Below are 23,343 nucleotides of genomic sequence, written 5' to 3' on the forward strand. Positions count from 1 at the left end.
ATGCTCGGCACAAATAGACAACCCAAACATTTCACTGGTGGTTTCAGGCTTTGCTTGGTGCCCAGTCTCTGAAAATCACCTCTCTCCCCAACAGAGGTCACTTAATGCCTGTTAAGAGGCAGAGCTCTGCCCAGGTTCCTAAAAATCCTAGCCTTAGGGAGAGAGACATTAGGGAGCTCTATGTGCCACTCACCGGAAACACTGGTGGCGTAGTGGTTAAGTGCTATGGCTGCTAACCAAAAGGTCGGGAGTTCAAGTCCACCAGGTGCTCCTTGGAAGCTCTGTGGGGCAGTTCTACTCTGTCCTACAGGGTCGCTATGAGTCGGAATTGACTCAACGGCGGTGGGTTTGGGCAGTGGGTATGTGCCACATCATTGAGGCAGTGGTGGTTCAGCAGTGGTAGAATTCCTGCCTTCCGTGCTGGAGACTCAGGCTCAATTCCTGGCCAATGCATTTCCTGGGCAGCCATCACCCGTCTGTCAGTGGAAGATTGTGTGTTGTTATGACGCTGAACAAATTTCAGCAGAGCTTCCAGGCTAAAGTGGATTAAGAAGAAAAGCCTGGCTATCTACATCCAGATATCAGTTAATGAAAGCCCTTTGGATCATAATAGTTGGATCCCCAACCAATCACTGGGATGGTGCAGAACCAGGCAGCATTTTGTTATGTTGGGCATGGGGTCACCATGAGTGGGGTGACAACTATATGGCAGCTAACAACAACAGCATGTGCCTACTCAAGGTCAAATCACCTCTAATACCTGTTTCTGATTTTATGCCTCTGTACTGGTGAACAGATCTCTGCTTTGCTCATTTTTACTCAAGCCAAGTGTCCCTTTCTCTATCCTTCCATCCCCCTGTGTGACCACCATATAGCTATAAACCTTCAAAGACAATCTTCTTAAAAGGAGTAGTACACCCAGATCTTCATTTCTAAATACCATTTCCACTAAAAGGAAACAGGATGTGGAGAAAAGACTGAGCCCAGGGCTAGGGCAGAGAAGTATAAGAAGAACATAAAACATGTTATTGTGCCAGAAAGTAAAGAAGCATTTTAAAAATGATGGAAATATCAAAGAACTTGAAGGGCTCCTTTTTTTATTTGACTTCTTATCAGCATATAAAACCACTATACTCATCCTCCTTCTTCAAACTCTCATCTTCTCTGACTTCTGGCCTGTTTCTGACTCTGATTCTCTTCTTTCCTAAATGACACTTCCTTCTAAGTCTTTTCCAGGTGCCTTATTTTCTGTCCACCTCTTAAATATAGTTGTTCTTTGGGATTCTGTCCTCAGCCTTTTTCTTGCTCTACTGCCTCCCTGGGTGATCTTAGCCAATCCCACAGCTTCAAGTATTATATAAACGATGGCGCTCAAATATAGATTTTTATGTATATTTCTATGTGGATTGGAGATGATGATGCTAGATAGGTAGTGTTAGAACAAAAATCATATTAAGCCAATAACAGAAATTGAAGTTTACTGAATATACCATTTGCAAATCGGGTAACATTTCAACTGGAGTGTTAGATGTTTTGAAGATGAGAAGAACTTCCAAAAATCATATACCAAATTTAATCAGCATTGCCATGGAAGAAAAAAGGGTGGGTACAGAACTGATAAACAAATTTGTGGTCAGGAAGAATTTATATACACCATTGTCTTAAGGAACAATTAAAATAATTACTGATTTACCCTAAACGTAGCTACCAATCTGACCTTTGGAGTCTGTTTCCCAAAACTGACTGAATTCTTCAAAGAGCATGATGCCCAAAACAGAATGTTCTTACTAGTTTATCTGGACCATTATTTGACTCAAAAGTGGGTTTTAGGAACCAGTCTTTTCAAGCCAAAAAGTTCAAAAGGACACCTAAGAGCAATATCCTATGTGAGTTACCACAGTTTCCATGAAAGCCAAAAATCTGGATCCCAGGAAAATTAAAACTCTTTTGTCAATAGATAGATAGGCAAGTAGATAGATAGACAGACAGACAGACAGATAATTAGATTCCGGGCAGATATCTCTCCTAAGCTCCAGAACCATATATCCATTCAACTGCCTCCTAGATATCCCCACTTGGTTTAACCCACAAATATCTCAAAGGTAGTTTGTTAAAAATTGAAGACATTTCCTTCCTTCCATCCAGTATTCTTTAATTCTATTACTGGCACTACCAACACCAACATCAATCAATGTCCTTCAGCCAAAGGCCACCAGGAACACCACTGTAGCTGAACAAGTTGAGTTTATTAGTCATTGTAGCAAAGAAGAATGGTGATGCATGAGGCATCTCAGTAAGAGGGCGTTAGGAAGGACTTACAGGGTTTGGGTTTTGGTTGGGTGATTTGGGGGATGGTCTAAGGAAGCAGGGGTTCACTCTAGATGGAGTGTTGTCAGGAATCAGGGGTATTTTATGGTTGGGTATATCGCAATAAATCTTATCTACAGGGAGGGCAGACTAGAGCAAGGATAAAGCTGTAATTGGTTAAAAAGTAGCAGACATTCATTATAGTTGAGGAACAGAGATATTTGGTATTTTGTGGATGGCACAGGGATGCTGTTTTTGTCTGTGCTTAGTCAAAATTATGAAGTGGACTTGTTTTGTCTCATTTTGTCATGGTCTCAGAGTAACCTTGGCTGATCTTGGTATTCTGTGAAAGTTCCAAGTCCAACAGGAAAATTAGGCCTAGCTGTGAATGGGAATTCCTGGGTGACACAAATGGTGAAGCACTTGACCACTAGCTGAAAGTTTGGCGGCTGAAGAACACTCAGAGGCACCTTGGAAGACAGGCCTGGTGATCTGCTGCCAAAATGTCACAGCCTTGAAAACCCTAGGAAGTGAAGTTTTACTCTGCACACATGGGTCACTATAGTCAAAATCAACTAGGCAGCAACTAACAACAATAAACTGTGAATACCAGATCTGTTTCCAGATGTCAGGGGCTGTTTTTTTTTTTTTTTCCCTTTCTCATTAATTACTCTCTGACATTCCCACATAAATAAGTTAACAAATCCTATTAATTTTACTTCTTCAGAATCTCTGGAATCTGTCCCCTTCTCTCCACCCTTTTTCTAGTTCCCTAATCCAGGCCATTATCACCTGTCATCAGAATTATATCAGTCACTTAACAGTTCGCCCTGTATCCCATCTTGCTTCCATTCCTATTCATCCTCTTTCCTCTAGCCAGAACAAACTTTCTAAACACATCGCTCCCCTGCTTAAAATCTTTGGTTATATTACCAGCTGTGTTGCTAACATCTTAAATGGTAAAATTAAAAATCAATGAGATTATCAATGAAAATAAACTTTTTTTCTCCCTAAAAGTAATTAAGAAGAGTAGAAGAGTGTGTTTACAGAAAGAATTAATTGAATTTGAAGGCTATTTTGATGTTCTGAGTCCCTCTTAACTCACACTAAATAGGCAATAGTTAAGTGGTAACTTTGGTGAAGGGTAAGACAATACACAATACTGGGAAGCCAGCACACCTTGTACAAGGCAAGGTCATGGAAGCGCCATGGACACATCCAAACTCCCTGAGGGACAGAATTGCTGGGCTGCGGGCTGTAGGGATCATGGTCTCAGGGAACATCTAGTTCAACTGGCATAACACAGTTTATAAAGAAAATGTTCTACATTCTACCTTGGTGAGTAGCATCTAGCGTCTTAAAAGCCTGTGAGCAGCCATGTAAAATACAACACTGGTCTCACCCCTTCAGGAGCAAAGGAGAATGGAAAAAACTAAAAATACAAGGGAAAGATTAGTCCAAAGAACTCATAGACCACATCTACCACGGCCTCCACTGGACTGAGTCCAGAACAACTAGATGGTGCCCAGCCACCACCACCGACTGCTGTGACAGGGATCACAATAGAGGGTTCCAGACAGAGCTGGAGGAAAATGTAGAACAAAATTCTAACTCACACAAAAAAAGACCAGACTTACTGGTCTGACAGAGACTGGAGAAACCCCAAGAGTATGGTCCCCAGACACCCTTTTAGCTCAGTAATGAAGTCATTCCTGAGCTTCACCCTTCAGCCAAAGATTAGACAGGCCCATAAAACAAAACAAGACTAAAGGGGCACACCAGCCCAGGGGCAAGGACTAGAAGGCGGGAGGAAACAGGCAAGCTGGCAAAATGGAACCCAAGTTTAAGAAGGGAAAGTGTTGACATGTCGTGGGTTGTTAACCAATGTCATAAAACAATATGTATACTAAGTGTTTAATGAAAAACTAGTTTGGTCTGTAAACCTTCATCTAAAGTACAATTAAAAAAAAAAAATTACAGCCTAAAAAAATTTTTTTATTTAAAAAAAATTATGACTCAATATGAATCCACGGAGTGACATGATTGCTAAAAAATGTTATGCATTATCGGCACCATTTGTAGAAGTATGTTGTTTGGAAAATTACGTTCAGTTCTGGATGACACATTTTAAGAAAGACATTATTAAAAGTATGTGTCCAGAAAAGGACCACCAGGACAGGGAAGATTCTGGAAACCATGTTGTATGTATAGTCAATGAAAGTAGAGCTTAAAGAAAAACAAGGATATGACATGTTTCCAAATATCTGAAGAACTGTCATATGTAAGCCTGAACCAAACCTATTGCCTTCAAGTCGATTTCCGACTTGTAGCGACCCTACAGGACAGAGTAGAACTGCCCCACAGGGTTTCCAAGGCTGTAATCTTTAAGGAAGCCAACTGCCACATCTTTCTCTCACTGAGTAGCTGGTGGGTTCAAATTGCTGACCTTTTGATTAGCAGCCCTGTGCTTAACCACTGTGCCATCAGGGCTCCTTGTCATATGTAAAGGGGAGTCAGTTTATTTCGTACAGTTCCTGGGGGCAGGAACAAGCCTGAGGATTACAAACCATAGGAAAAGTGATTTCAACTCAATATAAGGAAACAGTTTCTAATAATCTGAACTGTTCAGCAAGGGAGTTAGCTTGCTGGAAAGGGAGTATACTCTCAGTTAGTAGAAGAGTTCAAGCCCAAACTGAGTAACTATCTGGAAAGTATGCTGTACAACAGCAGTTATCAAACAATCTGTGATGAAGGTACCATTCTTTCATTCATTGTGGACCAGTACATTTGTAAGTTATACTTTTGTAAGTAGAAATGAAAAGAAAAAAAGACGTAAAATATGCAAGGCCAAATTTTTTATTATCTGATTTAATGGACATAAAATTAAATTTCAATAAATAAAATTAGAAAAAACATATAAGGGAAAGAGAAAAGAATGATAAAACTTCAGCTCACTGAAAATCTGCATTTAAGATTAGTATAGAGAATTTCTATAACTCATAACTTTTTGTCATTCTTCAATTGTAACTGAACAAAATTATAAGTGAAATAGTGATTCCCTAGATTAGGCCATCGTATGCATACTTTGAATAAACATCACGTATATCAATATTTTCAAGTGCTTAATGTGACAAATGAGCTTGTTTCTTGCTTGTTAAAGTATCTAATCCAGGTTGCATTGACAGCAATGCTACTATCAGGGAATGATGTATATCTAAACTGTTCTGTGTTTTGTTTTAATATCATTCACAAGACAGAAGTCAGACTTAATAAAGCGATGACAATAGGAATGAAAAAAAGAGATTATAGAATACCTTCAGCATGATCTGAATATTCATTTTTAACTTTATCCAAAATGAAGCAAGTGAGGCTGTGTTTTCAAAATTCATCTTTCATCCTTCATTACTTGCCAATTTGAACAAAGTATCTTGTAAATTTATAGTTAAATTTAAATCATCATTTGACTAAAGAAAAGGTTCCCAGGTCTACGAATTTGCTGTATATGGATTTTCTTTTTAAAGTTTAGAAAGTTTATTCATTGGAATAATCTGTCAATGATTGCTATGTTTTTTTTGTTGTTGTTGTTGTTATTGAGAATATGTATAGAACATACTCCAACAGTCTCTACAATTCAGTGACATTGTTCAATTTGTGCAAATTGTTCCTCCCCTATTAACATAAACTCACTGCCCCCTGAAATTCCTATCTAATTTTTCAAGTTGCTATTGTCATTTTGATCCCATATAGATAGTTCTTGGAAGTGCACGATGTTCAAAGCAGACATTCTTTACTGATTAAGCTAAACTATTTTTTGGTTTAAGGAAGACTTCTGGGAATAATTTTGGTTTAAGGATTATCTCAGGGCAATAGTTAAGGGGGTTCATCTAGCCTCAATGGCTCTAGAAAGTCTGGATTATGGACCTTCTTTTGATGGAAAGTAAAATTCAAAACATTTGATCAAATTCATAATGATTCAATAATAATTTTTCAGATGTGCATCATCGAGATAACTACCAACTTCACTGACAATTATTGTTAAATTATAGGACATATAACAATCTAATAGAAACTGTTCTTCCAAGCTCCTCCTACCTTTTGTTTTTGCCCTTCAATTTTATCTGCCACTGAAAAACATGTTGCATTCCTGCCTTGCATGGAAGAATTGTGGAGATTGAAAATTCTGAAGATATCAGACAAATTAGCAAGTTTAGCTGTCCAATTTACTTCTTCAAAAAGCCTGGACCAAACTGGTTTCTTATCTTGCAGAAATGTCAAATGTTCATATATGTTCAAAAGAACTTACTCCCTAGGTAACAGTCATACTTCAGCATGCAATAACAGTTATTTATAATTGTCTTCCATATTATCACATAATAAAGAGAAAAATCTTGAATTTAATGCATTAGGCTTTACATAATTCATAATCTTTCCTAAGTCACTAACCACATTGTTTAGTTTTCATGACATTTGGAGCAAGAGTTTCTTAAAGAAACAAGAAGTATGTTGATTTACATTCTGCAGTGAGCTCCTTAATCAGGTAACTATTCCAGACTGTTTTTCTGTCATTATAGCTATACATCCAATTGCATTCCTACACAAAATTTCAACTGCAAATTACATTTATTGACAATGTAATTTTCATAGTTTTCTATCGTTTATTGTTGTTGTGTTTGGCAATAAAGATGAAAAAAAGAGAATTCTTTCATATTGCCATATTCAAATCATACATATACTAAAAGAATTGTCTTGTTAGCACTATCTGTATATTTATGTACACCAATCAGGTTGCTAGGAAAAATAATTTATTCGGTTTATTTCTTCTATGAGTTGATGTTCTTGAATATCCAAGTTATTGTGTTGTTGGAAAGTGGTATTTGAGCTACCATCTTTGCCACAGAATCACTCAACATTCCCAAGCAAGCATCTTTGATGCAGATTCACTAGGATCTTGATGACTGTATATATTTTAGTTTTATCAACCTGAAGTACTACTTTATAAGAAGCCCACGAAGAACTAAATTTTATTTGTGAAATTTGACATCTGCTTAATTCATTACTCTTTTTCAAAAGAGTTCTTTTGGTTTTGAATTTAATTCTTTATGTTATGTATGTAAATTCTGCTTTAGTTTTGGAGATCTTATTGCTTCATTTGTCAGGACTTCTCAGCAAATAACATACTTTGGCTTTAGCATTTTGCCACCATTATGGCTACAAAACTGAACTCCATATATGAGGAATCATATTTATGAGTAAAACTAGTACAGACTCTTTAAAAAAAAAAAAAAAAAGACTCTTTTAGCTTACATTTATTCAGAATCATTTCCATCACCATCACTGGGTTTTACTACTGCTGCTGCATTCAGAAACGGTAAATGTTTTCTTGACAAAAAAAATCTAATGATGCTTGTTTTGTTTTTAATAATTTTGGGTTAACAATAAATGATACAAATTTACTCCAAGCCTTCACATCTGTTGCATCCCTTGCCTAGAATGTTCTCTTTCTTTTTCATTAATCATATCTAATCTTAAAACTGGCCCTCCATAAAAATATTCTCAATACATATGTCTAACAAAAGAGTCATATCCAAAATATTTAAAGAGCTCTGACAATTCCATAACAAGAAGATAAAACAATTTTAAAATGGATTAATGGCCACAACAGGGGTCTAAAAATTAGTGGTGCCTCCCAGTTCCTCCAGCCAACAGCACCGGCTACCCAAGGACCAGCTGCAATAATCCCACTCCCCTACTATGTGCTCTAGGAGACAGGGACATGCCCTCCATCCAGGTAACTGGGGGCAGCTGTCAGCCCCCTGCCTTGCCTCACACATAGCCCCCCACTGCAGGCAGGTACCTGTGCCTGCTCTGAACACCCCCACTCAGCCCTATCCACCTAGGACTGTAGGTGAGAGTCTGTACCACACACATGGTAACCAACAACCTGGACATCTGTGCCTTAAATAACCATACCCCCGCAAGAAAAGTGAACAAACTCCTGGGCTCACACACCTAGTAGCAGCTCTGACCACCAGGAGACAGGATGTGAGAGCCTCAAAGACTCCAACAACCAAAGTAGCTCACACGCCCACCCTACTTTGGCATTTTGAAACAATAAGTCAGGATGCAGTAAACAAACATACAGTAAATAAATAACTTACTGATGCCTCGGAGACAACAGTCAATATCAAATCACATAAAGAAGAAGGTCAAGATGGCTCCAGCAAGTGACCAAAATAAAGAACAAGGAAACCTTCTGGAGGAAAATAAGTCAATGGAACTGCCTGAGAAAGAATCCAAAAAGTTAATATACAGAGCTCTCCAAGAGATCAGGAAGGAGATCTGACAAAACTCTGACCAAGCCAAGGAACATACAAACAAAGCAATAGAAGAATTCAGGAAAACAATACAAGAACAAAATGATAGAACAAACAGACTGCTAGAAACCATGGAGAGATAGCAACTAGAAATACAAAAGATTAACAATAAAATTTCATAATTAGACAACTGAACAGAAAGTCATAGGAGCAGAACTGAGACACTGGAAGTCAAAATTAGTATGATTAAAGATAAATTCCTTGACACCAATTTAAATGAGGAAAATTCAGAAAACAGAATGAAAAAAGTGAAGAAAGCCTAAGAATTAAGTGGGATACTATCAAGAGAAAAAACCTACAAGTGATCGGAATACCAGAACAGGGGGAGATAACAGAAAACACAGAATTGTTGAAGATTTGCTGGCAGAAACTTCCCTAATATGAAAGATGAGAAGATATCTATCTAAGGAGCTCAATGAACTCCATACAGGGAAGACCCCAAAAGAAAGTCACCAAGACCTATCATGATTAAAGTTGCCAAAACCAAAGACAAAGATAGAATCTTGAAAGCAGCTATGGATAAACAAAACACCCACCTGTTGCCATCGAGTTGATTCCGACTCATAGCAACCCTGAAGGACAGAGTAGAACTACCCCATAGGATTTCCAAGGAGTGCCTGGTGGATTTCAGCTGCTGACCTTTTGGTTAGCAGCCATAGCTGTTAACCACTATGCCACAAGGGTTTCTAGAGATAAACAAAAAGTCACCTACAAAGGAGAACTGATAAACTAAACCTTGACTACTCAGCAGAAACTCTGCAGGCAAGAAGGCAATGGGATGACATATATAAAACCTGGAAGGGAAAAAAATTGCCAGCCAAGAATTATATATCCAGCACAATTGTCTCTCAAATACAATGGTGAAATTAGGTCATTTCCAGATAAACAGAAGTTAAGGAAATTTGTAAAAACCAAATCAAATTACAAGAAATATTAAAAGGAGTCCTCTGGTTAAAAGCCAACAACATCAGACAACAACCCAAGACTAGAACATAGGACAGATCAACCAGTTATCAACCCAGACAGGGAATTCACAAAACGAAATCAAAGCTAAAAGATTGAAAAAAGGGAAACAAGGACATCAATATGTAAACAATGACAACATCAAAATGAAAAAGAGGGAACAAACAGTATAGAAGTTAAGGTGATATCAAGAAATAAAAAATTGGTTTAAACTTAGAAAAATAAAGGTAAATTTCAAGGTAACCACAAAGGAAGTTAACAAACCTACCCATCAAAATAAAAAGTAAGAACATAAAGACTCAGCAAACACAAAATTACAATGAAAAATGTGAAAAGAAAATACATAAACAACACAAACTCAGCACGGAAAGTTAAGTGAAACAAAGAAACTGTCGACACCACAAAAAATAAATCAAACTGACAGCAGTAGAGTCGCACCTATCAATAATTACAGTGAAAGTAAACGGCCTACATGCACCAGTAAAGAGAGACTGGCAGAATGGATTAAAAAACAATCCGTCTACATGCTGTCTACAAGAGAAACACCTTAGACACAAAGACATAAACTAAAATGCAAAGGATGGAAAAAAACATATCAAGCATTCTTTAAAAAATATATCAAGATAAAATATATATCAAAAATAAAAATATATCCAGCAGTCTGGGAACCATGGTTTCAGGGGACATCTAGGTCAATTGGCATAACAAAGTGTTTTAAGAAAATGTTCTGCGTTCCACTTTGGCGAGTGGTGCCTGGGGTCTTGAAACCTAGCAAACGGTCTTTAAGATGCACCAACCTACCAGAGCAAAGGAAAATGAAGAACACCAAAGACACAAGGAAAGTATTAGCACAAGAAACAAAAGGGCCACATAAGGCAGAGCCTCCATCAACCTGAGACCAGAAGAACTAGACAGTGCCTGACTACCACCAATGACCACCCTGACAGGAAACACAACAGAGAGCCAAGAACTCAAATTCAAGTCAAAAGACCAGACTTAATGGCCTGACTGAGACTGGAGGAAAACCTGAAGCCATGGTTTCTGGAGGTTCTGTTAACCCAGAACTAAAATCATTCCCAAAGCCCACTATTCAGACAAAGTTTAGACAGGTCTATAAACATAAAATAATACTTGTGAAGAGTGTGCTTCATAGTTTAAGCAGATACAACAGACCAAATGGGCAGCTCCTGTCCAGAGGCTAGACGAGAAGGCAGGAAGGAACAGGAGATGGTTGGATGAATGGGAAACCCAAGGTGGAAAAGGGGAGTGTGCTGTCACATTACAGGGATTGCAACTAGTGTCACATAACAATATGTATATAAAAAATTTATATATATATATATATATATCCTAAGCAAGCAGCTACCAAAAAAGAGCAGGAGTGGCAATATTAATCTCCAACAAAATAGACTTTAAAGCCGTATCCACCATAAAGGATAAGGAAAGACACTACATAATGATTAAAGGGTCAATACACCAGAAGGACATAACCATAATAAATACATACATACCCAATGACAGGTTTCCAAAATACTTAAAACAAACTCTAACAGCACTGAAAAGAGAAATAGACAGCTCCACAATAATACTGGGAGACTTCAACACAACACTTTCAGTGAAGGACAGAACATCTAGACAGAAACTCAATAAATATTTGGAAGATCTAAATGCCATAATCAATCAACTTAAACTCATAGACATATACAGAACATTCCACCCAACAGCAGCAAGGTTTATATTCTTTTCTAACACACCTGGAACATTCTCCAGAATAGACCACATTTTAAGCCACAAAGCAAGCCTTACCAGAATCTAAAACATTGAAATAATACGAAGCATCTTTTCTGATCATAATCCCATAAAAGTAGAAATCGATAACAGAAACAGCAAGGAAAAAAATCAAATACATGGAAACTGAACAACACATTGCTGAAAAACTACTGGGTTATAGAAGAAATCAAGGGTGGAATAAAGAAATTCATAGAATCAAATGAGAATGCAAACACATTTTATCCAAACCTTTGAGACACAGCAAAAACAGTGCCTAGAGGTCAATTTATAGCAATAAATGCACACATCCAAAAAGAAGAAAGGGCCCAAATCAAAACATTAACCCTTTAACTTGAACAAATGGAAAGAGAGAAGCAAAAGAGTCCTTAGGCACCAGAAGAAAGGAATTAATAAAGATTAGAGCAGAAACAAATGAAATAGAGAATAGTAAAACAACTGAAAGAATCAACAAGATCAAAAGTTGATACTTAGAAAAGATCAACAAACCATTGGCCAAACTGACAAAAACAAAAAAACACGAGAGGAAGCACATAACCCAAGTAAGACATGAGATGGGTGATATCACAACACACCCAACTGAAATAAAAGGATCATAAGAGAATACTATGAAAAACTGTACTCCAGCAAATTTCAAAACTTAGAGGAAATGAATAAATTTCTAGAAACACACTACCTACCTAAACTAACACAACCTGAGGTAGAAAAACTAAATAAACTGATAACAAAAGACATTAAAGAGATAATTAAAAAAAAAAAAAAAAAACTCCCAACAAAAAAAAGCCCTGGCCTGGACAGCTTCACTGGAGAATTCTGCCAAACGTTCAGAGAAGAGTTAACACCAGCACTACTAAAGGTATTTCAGAGCATAAAACAGGAACAAATGCTCTCGAACTCATTCTATGAAGCCAGCATAACCCTGATACTAAAGCCAGGTAAAGACACCACAAAAAAAAGAAAATTACAGACCGATATCGCTCATGAACATAGACACAAAAATCCTCAAAATTCTAGCCAATAGAATTCAACAGCATATCAAAAAAACAATACATTGTGACCAAGTGGGATTCATACTAGGTATGCAGGGATGGTTCAACATTAGGAAATCGATCAACGCAACCCATCACATAAATAAAAGAAAAAAAATACATGATCTTATCCATAGATGCAGAGAAGGCATTTGACAAAGTTCTGCACTCATTCCTGAAAAAAAGCTCTCAGCAAAAAAGGAATAGAAGGGAAATTCCTCAACATAATGAAGGGCACTTATACAAAGCAAACAGCCAACATCATTCTAAACTGAGAGAGACTGAAAGCATTCCCCTGGAGAAGGGGAACCAGAAAAGGATGCCCTTTATCACTACTCTTATTCAACACTATGCTGGAGGTCCTAGCCAGACCAATAAGGCCAAAAAAAAAAAAAAAAACTAATAAAAGGCATCCAAATTAGTAAGGAAGAAATAAATTTATCCCTATTCACAGATGATATGATCTTATACACAGAAAACCCCCAAAGAATCCACAAGAAAGCTACTGGAACTAATAGATTTCAGCAAAGCAGCCAGATACAAGATCAACATACAAAAATCAGTAGGATTCCTCTACACGAACAAAGAGAACTTTGAAAAAGAAATCACAAAATCAATACCATTTGCAATAGCCACCAAGAAGATAAAGTACTTAGGAATAAATCTAACCAGGGATGTAAAAGACTTACACAAAGAAAACTACAAGACATTACTGCAAGAAACCAAAAGAGACTTACATGAATGGAAAAATGCTTATGGATAGGAAGGCTCAACACTGTGAAAATGCCAACTCTACCCAAAGCGATCCACAGATACAATGCAATCCCGATCCAAATTCCAACAGTATTTTTTAACAAGATGGAGAAACAATTCACCAAATTTATATGGAAAGGGAAGAGGCCCCAAATAAGCAAAGCATTACTGAAGCAGAACAAAGTGGGAGGCCACACACTGCCTGATTTTAGAGCCTATTATACCACATGGTAGTCAAAACAGCCTGGTACTGTTAAAACAGACACATATAACAATGGAACAGAATTGAGAACCCAGATGTAAATCCATCTACCTATGAGCAGCTGATATTTGACAAAGGCCCGATGTCCATTAAATGGAGAAAAGACAGTCTCTTTAACAAATGGTGCTGGCATAACTGGATATCCATCTGCAAAAAGTGAAACAGGACCCATACCTCACACCATACACAAAAACTAACTCAAAATGGATCAAGGAAGTAAATATAAAATCTAAAATGATAAAGATCACGTAAAAAAAATAGGGACAATGCTAGGAGTCCTAATACACGGCATAAATAGTATACAAACCATAACTAACGATGCACAAACACGAGAAGGAAAGCTAGGTAACTGGGAGCTCCTAAAAATCAAACACTTAAACTCATCAAAAGATTTCACCAAAAGAGTAAAAAGAGAACCTGTTGATGTTGTTAGGTGCTGTCAAGTCACTTCCAACTCATAGTGACCCTATGTACAACAGAACGGAACACAATCCAGTCCTGTGTCCTCCTCGTGATCGTTATGCTTGAGCCCACTGTTGCAACCACTGTGTCAATCCATCTCATCCAGGGTCTTCCTCTTTTTCGCTGACCCTCTACTTTACCAAGCATGATGTCCTTCTTCGGGGACTGATCCTTCCTGATAACATGTCCAAAGTATGTGAGACAAAATCTCACCATCCTTGCTCTAAGGAGCATTTTGGTTGTACTTCTTCCAAGACAGATTTGTTTGTTTTTTTGGCAGTCCATGGTATATTTAATATTCTTCCCCAACATGATTCAAAAGCATCAATTCTTCGGTCTTCCTTATTCATTGTCCAGCTTTCATATGCATATGAGGTGACTGAAAACACCAGGGCTTGGGTCAGGTGCACCTTAGTCTTCAAGGTGACATCTTTGCTTTTTAGCACTTTAAGGAGGTCTTTTGAAGCAGATTTGTCCAATGCAATGTGTCTTTTGATTCCTTGACTGCTGCTTCCATGGGTGTCAATTGTGGATCCAAGTAAAATGAAATCCTTTCCTCTGTTTATCATGATGTTGCTTATTGGTCCAGTTGTGAGGATTTTTGTTTTCTTTGTGTTGAGGGGTAATCCATACTGAAGGCTATGGTCTTTGATCTTCCTAAGTGCTTTAAGTCTTCTTCACTTTCAGCAAGCAAGGTTGTGTCATCTGCATAACACAGGTTCTTAATGAGTCTTCCTCCAATCCTGACGCCCCGTTCCTCTTCACATAGTCCAGCTTCTTGGATTATTTGCTCAGCATACAGATTGAATAGGTAAGGTGAAAGGATACAACCCTGACGCACACCCTTCCTGACTTTAAACCACATAGTCTCCCTTTGTTCTGTTTGAACAACTGCCTCTTGATCTATGTAAAGGTTCCTCATGAGCACAATTAAGTGTTCTGGAATTCCCATTCCTCACAATTTTATCCATAATTTGTCATGATCCACAGAGTCGAATGCCTTTGCATAGTCAATAAAACACAGGTTAACCTACAGACTGGGAAAAAACTTTGGCTACAACATATCCGATACGGGTCTAATCTCTAAAATCTGCAAGATACTGCAACACCTCAACAACAAAAAGGCAAATAATCCGATTTAAAAATGAGCAAAGGATATAAGCAGACACTTCAGCAAAAAGACATTCAGGTGGCTAACAGACACATGAGGAAATACTCATGATCATTAGCCATTAGAGAAATGCAAACCAAACTACAGTGAGATGCTACTTCACCCCAACAAAGCTGGTACTAATCCAAAAAAAAAAAACACCAAATAACAAATGTTGGAGAGGTGGGGGAGACTGGAACTCTTATGCACCACTAGTGGAAATGTAAAATGGTACAACCACTTTGGAAAGCAAAATGGCATTTCCTTAAAAAGCTAGAAACAGAAACACCACATGATCTAGCAATCTCACTCCAGAATATACCCTGGAGAAATAACAGCCATCACACGAATAGACATATGCACATCCATGTTCATTTCAGCGCTATTCACAATAGCCAAAAGATGAAAACAACCTAAATGCCCGTCAATAGATAAATGGATAAACAAATTATGGTACATACACACAATGGAATACTATGCAATGATAAAGAACAATGATGAATCCGCGAAACATCTCATGACATGGATGAATCTGGAGGGCATTGGGCTGAGTGAAACAAGTCAGTCACAGAAGGACAAATATTATATGTGACCACTATCGTAAGAACTCAAGAAAAGGTTTACACATAGAAAAAATGCAATCTTTGATGGTTGTGAGGGTGGGGAGGGAGGGGGAAGGTAAATCACTAACTAGATAGTAGACAAGTGTTAACTTCGGTGAAGTGAAGGACAACACAAAAACAGTGAAAGTCAGCACGACTGGGCCAAAGCAAAAGCAGTTTCTTAGACACATCCAAACATTATGAGGGACAGAGTAACAGGAGCTGGGGCCTGGGAACCATAGTTTTGGGGGACATCTAAGTCAATTGGCATGACATAGTTTATAAAGAAAATGTTCTACATCCCACTTTGGTGAGTAGCATTTGGGGTCTTAAAAGCTTAAGGGATGGCTTCAGTTCTGGGTTAACTGAATGTCCGGGGGCCATAGTTTCGGGGGTGCCTCCAGTCTCTGCCAGACCATTAAGTCTGGTCTTTTTACATGAATTTGAATTTTGTTCTACATTTTTCTCCTGCTCTACCGGGGCCTGTTTTGTTGTAGCCAGGCATCATCTAATTCTTCTGGTCTCGGGATGGTGAAGTCTCTGGTTCATGTGGTCCTTTGGGCTAGTATTTTTCTCGTGTCTTTGGTTTTCTTCACTCTTCTTTGCTCTGAGTGGGATGGGACAAATAGATGTATCTTAGATGGCTCAGGCAAGTGTTACAAAGCCCTTTAGCTCTGCCAATAAGTGCCCAGAAATACCCACTTCGCCAGTAAGCCTCAGTGGTCCAAAGGCACTGAGGTCTCTTGCCCTGCGGATCATGGGTCAGCAGCTCCCAAGTGTCTGGAGGCACCCCACTCTGCCAGCAAACCTCCTGCCCAAAGGCACTCAGCTCTGTCTCTTCATGGGTCAGCACACCCTCTGTAGCCGCCTCACTCCACGGGCCAGGAAGCCCACTGCGCCATTTTGCACTGGTCTTCTGGTTCTGCTGCTGCCGTTTCTCTGCACTGGGCTCGTCATGCTTGTTGCCACTTCTTGATGTCTCTGGCGTTTCATTCTATCTCCTGGGTCTAGGAGGTACTCAGCACAGGGACCCCAGGTCTAAAAGACACACTCCGCTTCCAGCCTTTCTTGGTATTTGTGAGGTTCCCTCCTCCAGCCCCTGGGATTAGCTCATTTTAAGCCTAGCAGACTGGCAAAACTGATCAATCCCCTGTTGGTGTTCCATACACCTTATTTGCATGTTTCCACCCCCATAAGGGCTCCATGAACCTTATTTGCATTATTAGCAGCAGTCCAACCTCCTTGGTGGGCCACAAGCACCTTATCTGCATAGTCCCACACAATCATTGTCACAAAGACTATGGCTAGAAGGGCCATATTAAGTAATTCACTGCACCACATACACTTACCATGTGACCCAAAAATTTTACTACTACCCAAAAGAAATGAAAATACGTGTCCACACAAAAACCTGTACACAAATATTCATAGATGCTTTATTCATAATAGCCCCCAACTAGAAACAATCCAAAAGTCCATAACGTATGAACAAGTTGTGGTATATCTACACAATGGAATACTACCTAACAGTAAAAAGCAAAAAACTATTAATAAAAGCAACACAGATGGATCAAAAACTGTTAATTTTGATTTGTTATTTAGCATTAGATAACTGATATTCAAGGATTCATCCAAAGTTCCCTTAAAAGGCAGAACTCTACAAGTAGTTTTAAACAGTAGTAACAAGTCATTAAATCCTTAACAGAAACTGAAATAGAAGGAAGGGTAGCTGACATGTAAGGAGTAATATCCCCCTTAACATGTTAATCAGAAAATAAGGTAAAGTATCTCTGAATGGATAACTAGGATGAGGGAGGAAATGATCTAATATTTTAAGAGTAAATGTATGATTTCAGGGGCACATGCTGTGATATGCTGGAGCCAGCTCACACCAGCTTGTGAGATCCAACTGTCAAAGTTTCAGGAATTTTGTGAGCCAGTTGTTAAACCATTGGTAGCTTGAAATTAGCCCTTTAAAAAATCATCTATATCAAACGGTCAACATTTACTCTAAAGCAAAGATGAGAAGATAAAGGGGCTACGGAAACTACCAGAAACAGAACAACTAGAACGGAAGTAATGAGAATATTGACATATTATTGTGAAAAATGTAACCAATGTCACTGAACAATTTGTGTAGAAATTGTTAAATGGGAATCTAATTTGCTGTGTAAAAATTTGCCAGAAACACAATAAAATATTATTAAAAACAAACAACAACAAAAAACCAGCATGCACAGTCTTAGTCATGCAGTGCTGCTATGACAGAAATGCAACAAGTGCATGGCTTTAACAAAAAGAAACTCTCACAGTCTAGGAGGCTAGAAATCTGAACTCAGGTGCTAGCTCCAGAGGAAGGCTTTCTTTCTCTGTCAACTCTGGGGGAAGGTCCTTGTCATCAAGCTTCCCCTGATGTAGGACAGGAGCTTCTCAGTGCAGGGACCCTGGGTCCAAAGGACAAGCTCCCCTCCTGGTTCTTCATTCTTGGTGGCATGAGGTCCCCATCTCTCTGCTCGCTTCTCTTTTATAAAAATCTCAAAAGTGATTGACTCAAAACACAACCTAATCTTGTAGATTGAGTCCTGACTCATTAGTATTACTGTCTCTAATCCTGCCTCATTGTCATTATAGCAGTAGGATTTATTACAACGCATAGGAAAATCACATCAGATCACAAAATGGTGGGCACCCATACAATACTGGAAATCATGGCATAGCCAAGTTGACACACATTTTGGGGGCCACTATTCAACCCATAGCACATAATAAGCCCTATTTTTATTTTTTTGAAGCATATTTATGCAGAGAAATAAAAGGGAAGAAGGTACATAGAAATGTTAACAGTGTATCCTTGGATGGAACACGGGCAATTTTATTTAGTCTCCTATTTTAAAAAATAATGATACATTACTTTCATAATTAGGAAAGAACATCATTAGAAAAATTAAGTAGTTCAGTAGATACTGTGGTCCTTATAACAAGGGACCATTTTTTGCTATTGGCCTGGCAAAAAGTATAATGCCTCCTCACGTCTAAAACTCAAATCAAACTTGTTGCCGTCCAGTCAATTCCAACTCATGGTCGTAATGACCATACATGACAGGGTAGAACTGCCCCATAGGGTTTCTAAGAAACGGCTGGTGGATTTGAACTGCAGACATTTTGGTTAGCAGCTGAGATAAACACTGCACCAGGAGGGTAGGTGCTTAATAAATGTTTAATGAATGGATCAACAGAATAAATAATGGTCTCAGAATATTCTAACACTTACCCAAACAACCAAACCTATTGCCACTGAGCCAATTCCGACTCATAGTGACCCTACAGAATAGAGTAGAACCACCCCATAGGGTTTCCAGGGAGCAGCTGGTGGATTCAAACTGCTGACCTTTTGCTTAGCAGCCAAGCTCTTAACCATTGTGCCACCAGGGCTCCATTTTAACACTTAACCAAAATCCACACCCACTGCAGTCGATTCCGATTCCTAACGACCCTATAGGCTTTCATAATTTCACCACTTCCATTTATTCCACTAGTTATTCTCACCTAACGAACATACAAATTCTCTGCTAATTAAGTGCTTTTAAAAAGTCACTACCTTTGGTAGTCGCTAAGAGTTGGAACTGACCACGGGCAGTGGGGTACCTTTGGCAATGTTCAAATTGAGCCCTATGTAAGAGCGCCCTCTGGTGGTTTCACCAACAATGCTTTTTATCAATTAAATTCTATGTGTGTTAATCCAAAATTCTCAGATGCTCTTCAATTCCCACCAATGGAAATATGAAAACAAGGATTGTGTAGTGAGTTTTGCATGACACTAAGTTTACTCAATTTAAAGGGTTGTCCTATCTTCTGCAATTTTTTAAAAAATGTCTGCAAAAACAGAGTTATCTTTTTTTGGCTTCCTGTCATAAAATGTCCACGATGGTGAAGAATAGGTTCCCTTCCCTGGTGGGGATAAGAGGTGTGTAGGGCAGGTCACGGTGGTGAGGAATATGTATTTAATCAGCAAAATTAAAAATCAGCAACCTATGAAAATAAGAAATAAGGAACTACAGTGTTAATCTATATTTCCAGTATAATGAAAAAAAAAAAACAAAACCCAGTGCCGTCGATTCGATTCCGATTCATAGCGACCCTACAGTACAATAAAGTCAATGTTAATTCCCCAAAACATTGACATAGGAATAAGTGACTTGGGCATCTTAGAACTGAGAAAGTTTGTATTTTATTGTGGCTTGGTTTTTTATTCTCCCAACATTTATAACATATCTCAATCTGTAAAATTTTTGATATAAATCAACCTGAAAACTAGCCATTTTTCAAGGCTATATCAACATGGCTAACAAGTATTTCTGCTTATCAAGTTTATCAATTTGCTTTTTCTTTGATCTTTCAAAAATATTAATAAAAAAAATAACCATTTAAAACATTTCCTTTGGGTAACAGAAGGTTACTGCCTTTACTTTGTTCTATTCACTATTCCTCATATTTTACTGGAACATTTAAACCCTCAGTTAGAGTTCCTTTACTAAAAGAACTAGGCCAAATAACATACCTTGAATGAAAATTATTTTTCGCATCATTTGTACAAATGTCACAAATATTTTACAGGTTTGAATAAAGCACCTTTCCACCTTAAAGGATTCCTCACCCCTAAACTGAAATACAAGGAGGCAATTATAGATCATTTATAAACTGGTGGGGACAACCAACAGCAGAATAATCTATTAACATTCTCCTGACACCAGACTAATGATATTAACATTTTAATCACAGAGTTGCAGCTATTTGCATGTGTTCTGAAGCTAGCATAATTTCTGAGACAGCCAGGAAAAGAAAAACCTAAAACAGAATTATATACAATATTCCTTTGTCATCATAATGCACTAAAAAAAAAGGTTTGGCGCCTGACAGTTTAAATCCTGTCTTTCTTACCTGCTAGGGAGGGTTCCTGGTGGCACAATGATTAAGAGCTCAGCTGCTAACCGAAAGTCAGTAGTTCCAATCCACCAGCAGCTCCTTGGAAACCCTATGGAGCAGTTCTACTCTATCCTACAGGGTCGGAACTGACTCGATGGCAATGAGCTTGGTTTGGGTTTAGGGAGCGTTCACATCATTTAGCCTTATCTGTAAAATGGGGATGAAGTTTCCTTCTTCGAAAAATTACTTTGAGAATTTATTAATGATGTATGCGATGGTCCTAGCAGATAACAGAAACTGACTAAAACGTAAGTAATGTATTTTCTTCTCAAGCCACAGAAAAGGAAACACTGTAACATCTACTTTCTGGGTGGACCTCATAAATTTATTCTCAAAGCCAATTAAAAAAAAACCTTCAGAAGGAGAATCACAGTTTTATTAACTATATTTATAATACTAACAATGTTAAGCTACTGATACAAAAATCATACTTGACACATAAAAATAAATGACGGACTAATATCTCAAAAGAGAAATAAAGATGTAATAACCCGATGCCATTGATTCCAGCTCATAGGAACCATACTGGACAGAGTAGAACTGCCCCGTAGGGTTTCCAGGAGCAGCTGGTGGACTCAAACTGACAGCCTTTTGGTGAGCAGCCAAGCTCTTAACTACTACACCACCAGGGTTCCAAAGACGTACTAGGCTTCTCTAAATAAGAATGTCAAATCCAAAATTATTTATGTAAAGAAATACACCTTCTAGTATACGAAAAGGTATTTTATTGTTATTATTTTATAACATAGTAGTGAAAACACCGATTGCGTTTTCTCAAGTGGCAAATGAGGCAAAGGATAACGTTTCTCTTTGATTACTGATGAGAACCTTGAAATCATCTGTCTTTTGGAGGATTCAATTTCACACGACGTCTGTGATACCTTAAAAAAAAAAATCCACAAAGAAGGATTTCAATAAAAGTTAACTGCTAGACAAAAATATTAAATTTCTGCTGTTTGCTGTTTATTAGAACCATGTTTTTTTAATCAATGAAATCAGATATTTCTTAATAAATAAGCCACATTTCCTATGAAAATTATATTCTATTAAGCATTTTAGAAAATTTTCTTCAGCTCCTTAGAATAATTTCAACATACTAACCTATATTATTGATCTTTAATTTGCATTGGACAAATTTGCTTCAAAGGCCCTCTTTAAAGTGTTGAAAAGCAAAGGTGTCACTCTGAAGACTGAGGTGCGCCTGACCCAAGCCATGGTATTTTCAATCGCATCACATGCATGTGAAAGCTGGACAATGAATAAGGAAAACTGAAGAAGAAATGATGCCTTTGAATTGTGGTGTTGGCGAAGAATATTGAATATGCCATGGACTGCCAAAAAAAACAAACAAATCTGTCTTGGAAGAAGTGCATCCAGAATGCTCCTTTAGAATCAAAGATGGCAAGACTGTGTCTTACATAGTTGGACATGTTGTCAGGAGGGATCAGTCCCTGGAGAAGGACATCATGCCTGGTAATGTACAGGGTCAGCGGGAAAGAGGAAGACCCTCAGTAAGATGGGCTGACACAGTGGCTGCAACAACAGGCTCGAGCACAGCAACAACTGTGAGGACGGCGTGGGCAGTGTTTCGTTCTGTGGCGCACAGGGTTGCTATGAGTCGGAGCCGACTTGATGGCACCTAACAACAATTAAATATTAACGATTGCTTGCCTTTGTAGTAAAAAAATGCCACATCGTGGACATGGTGAAAATTCTGTTTAAAAGTTTCATTTAAAAAGGAACGTATTCCTCTAAATGGAGGCTTCTTAAGCTGCAAAATTATGTCTTAATATACAACAGGAAAAATGTACAACAGTCTCAAAAACAGAAGAAATGCAAATTAAGATAATGAGGAAACATTTATTTGCTTTTATAATCACAAATATTTTTAAAATCTTAATGCTCAATGCAAACATGGGTGTGGTAAAATAAGCAATATCAGGCCTAACTGATAAAAGTATTAATTGATACAGTACTTTTGAAAAGTATGGAAATATTATCAAATTTTTTTTATACATTAATAAATTTTATCTAATAATTTCTCTTTTGGAAATCTTAAAACAATATAGAAAAGCAATTATAATATCAAGGGGAAATGCAGGTTGCAAATTTGTATTTACAGTATGATTACACCCACTGCTATTGAGTCAATTCTGACTCATAGCAACCCTATAGGACAGAGTAGACCTGCCCCATAGAGTTTACAAGGAGCGCCTGGTGGATTTGAACTGCTGACCTTTTGGTTAGCAGTCATAGCACTTAACCACTACGCCACAAGTATGATTAGAACTGTATAAAAATAAGCAAACTAACAAAACTTATGTGTAGATTTTAAAAAATGAAATGCACTGTCAGCAGTGATTATACCTGAGTGATGACACCACGGAGAATTTTCTGTTTGCTTTTCAGCATTTCCTTATTTTCTTTACTGATTTAAGAAAATTTCTGTACAGAGTACATGTGATACGTTCTCTCTAAAAATTGCCTTAAGCCCAGATTTTGGTATGGTGGTCAGGGGTTAAATTTTTTTTTTCCCCCAAAATTTTTGCTGAAATGGAAAATTCAACTTAAGGATTTCTGGGTACCATAAATGGCAGCCCTGGTGGCATGGTGGTTAAGAGCTATGGCTGCTATATTAAATGACAAGACATGTATCTTATGCTCTTAAGTT

General features: G+C 38.0%; 1 protein-coding gene across 2 annotated transcripts in view; it reads right to left on the minus strand.

Annotated features, from left to right (window-relative positions):
- Positions 1-15,835: 15,835 nt before the first annotated feature.
- The window catches only part of MRPL42 (mitochondrial ribosomal protein L42), a 38,173-nt gene continuing 30,665 nt past the window's right edge, over positions 15,836-23,343 (minus strand). Inside the window, exon 6 of one of the 2 annotated variants that reach the window (XM_023559667.2) lies at positions 15,836-21,553. In XM_023559667.2, the coding sequence (XP_023415435.2) occupies positions 21,508-21,553 (46 nt within the window). In that variant the 3' untranslated portion in view covers positions 15,836-21,507. The remainder of the gene's footprint in view (positions 21,554-23,343) is intronic. The other variant, XM_003405614.4, reaches the window with a different exon arrangement.

The sequence above is a fragment of the Loxodonta africana genome, chromosome 4 (genome assembly GCF_030014295.1).
Source record: "Loxodonta africana isolate mLoxAfr1 chromosome 4, mLoxAfr1.hap2, whole genome shotgun sequence".
Taxonomy (NCBI): domain Eukaryota; kingdom Metazoa; phylum Chordata; class Mammalia; order Proboscidea; family Elephantidae; genus Loxodonta; species Loxodonta africana.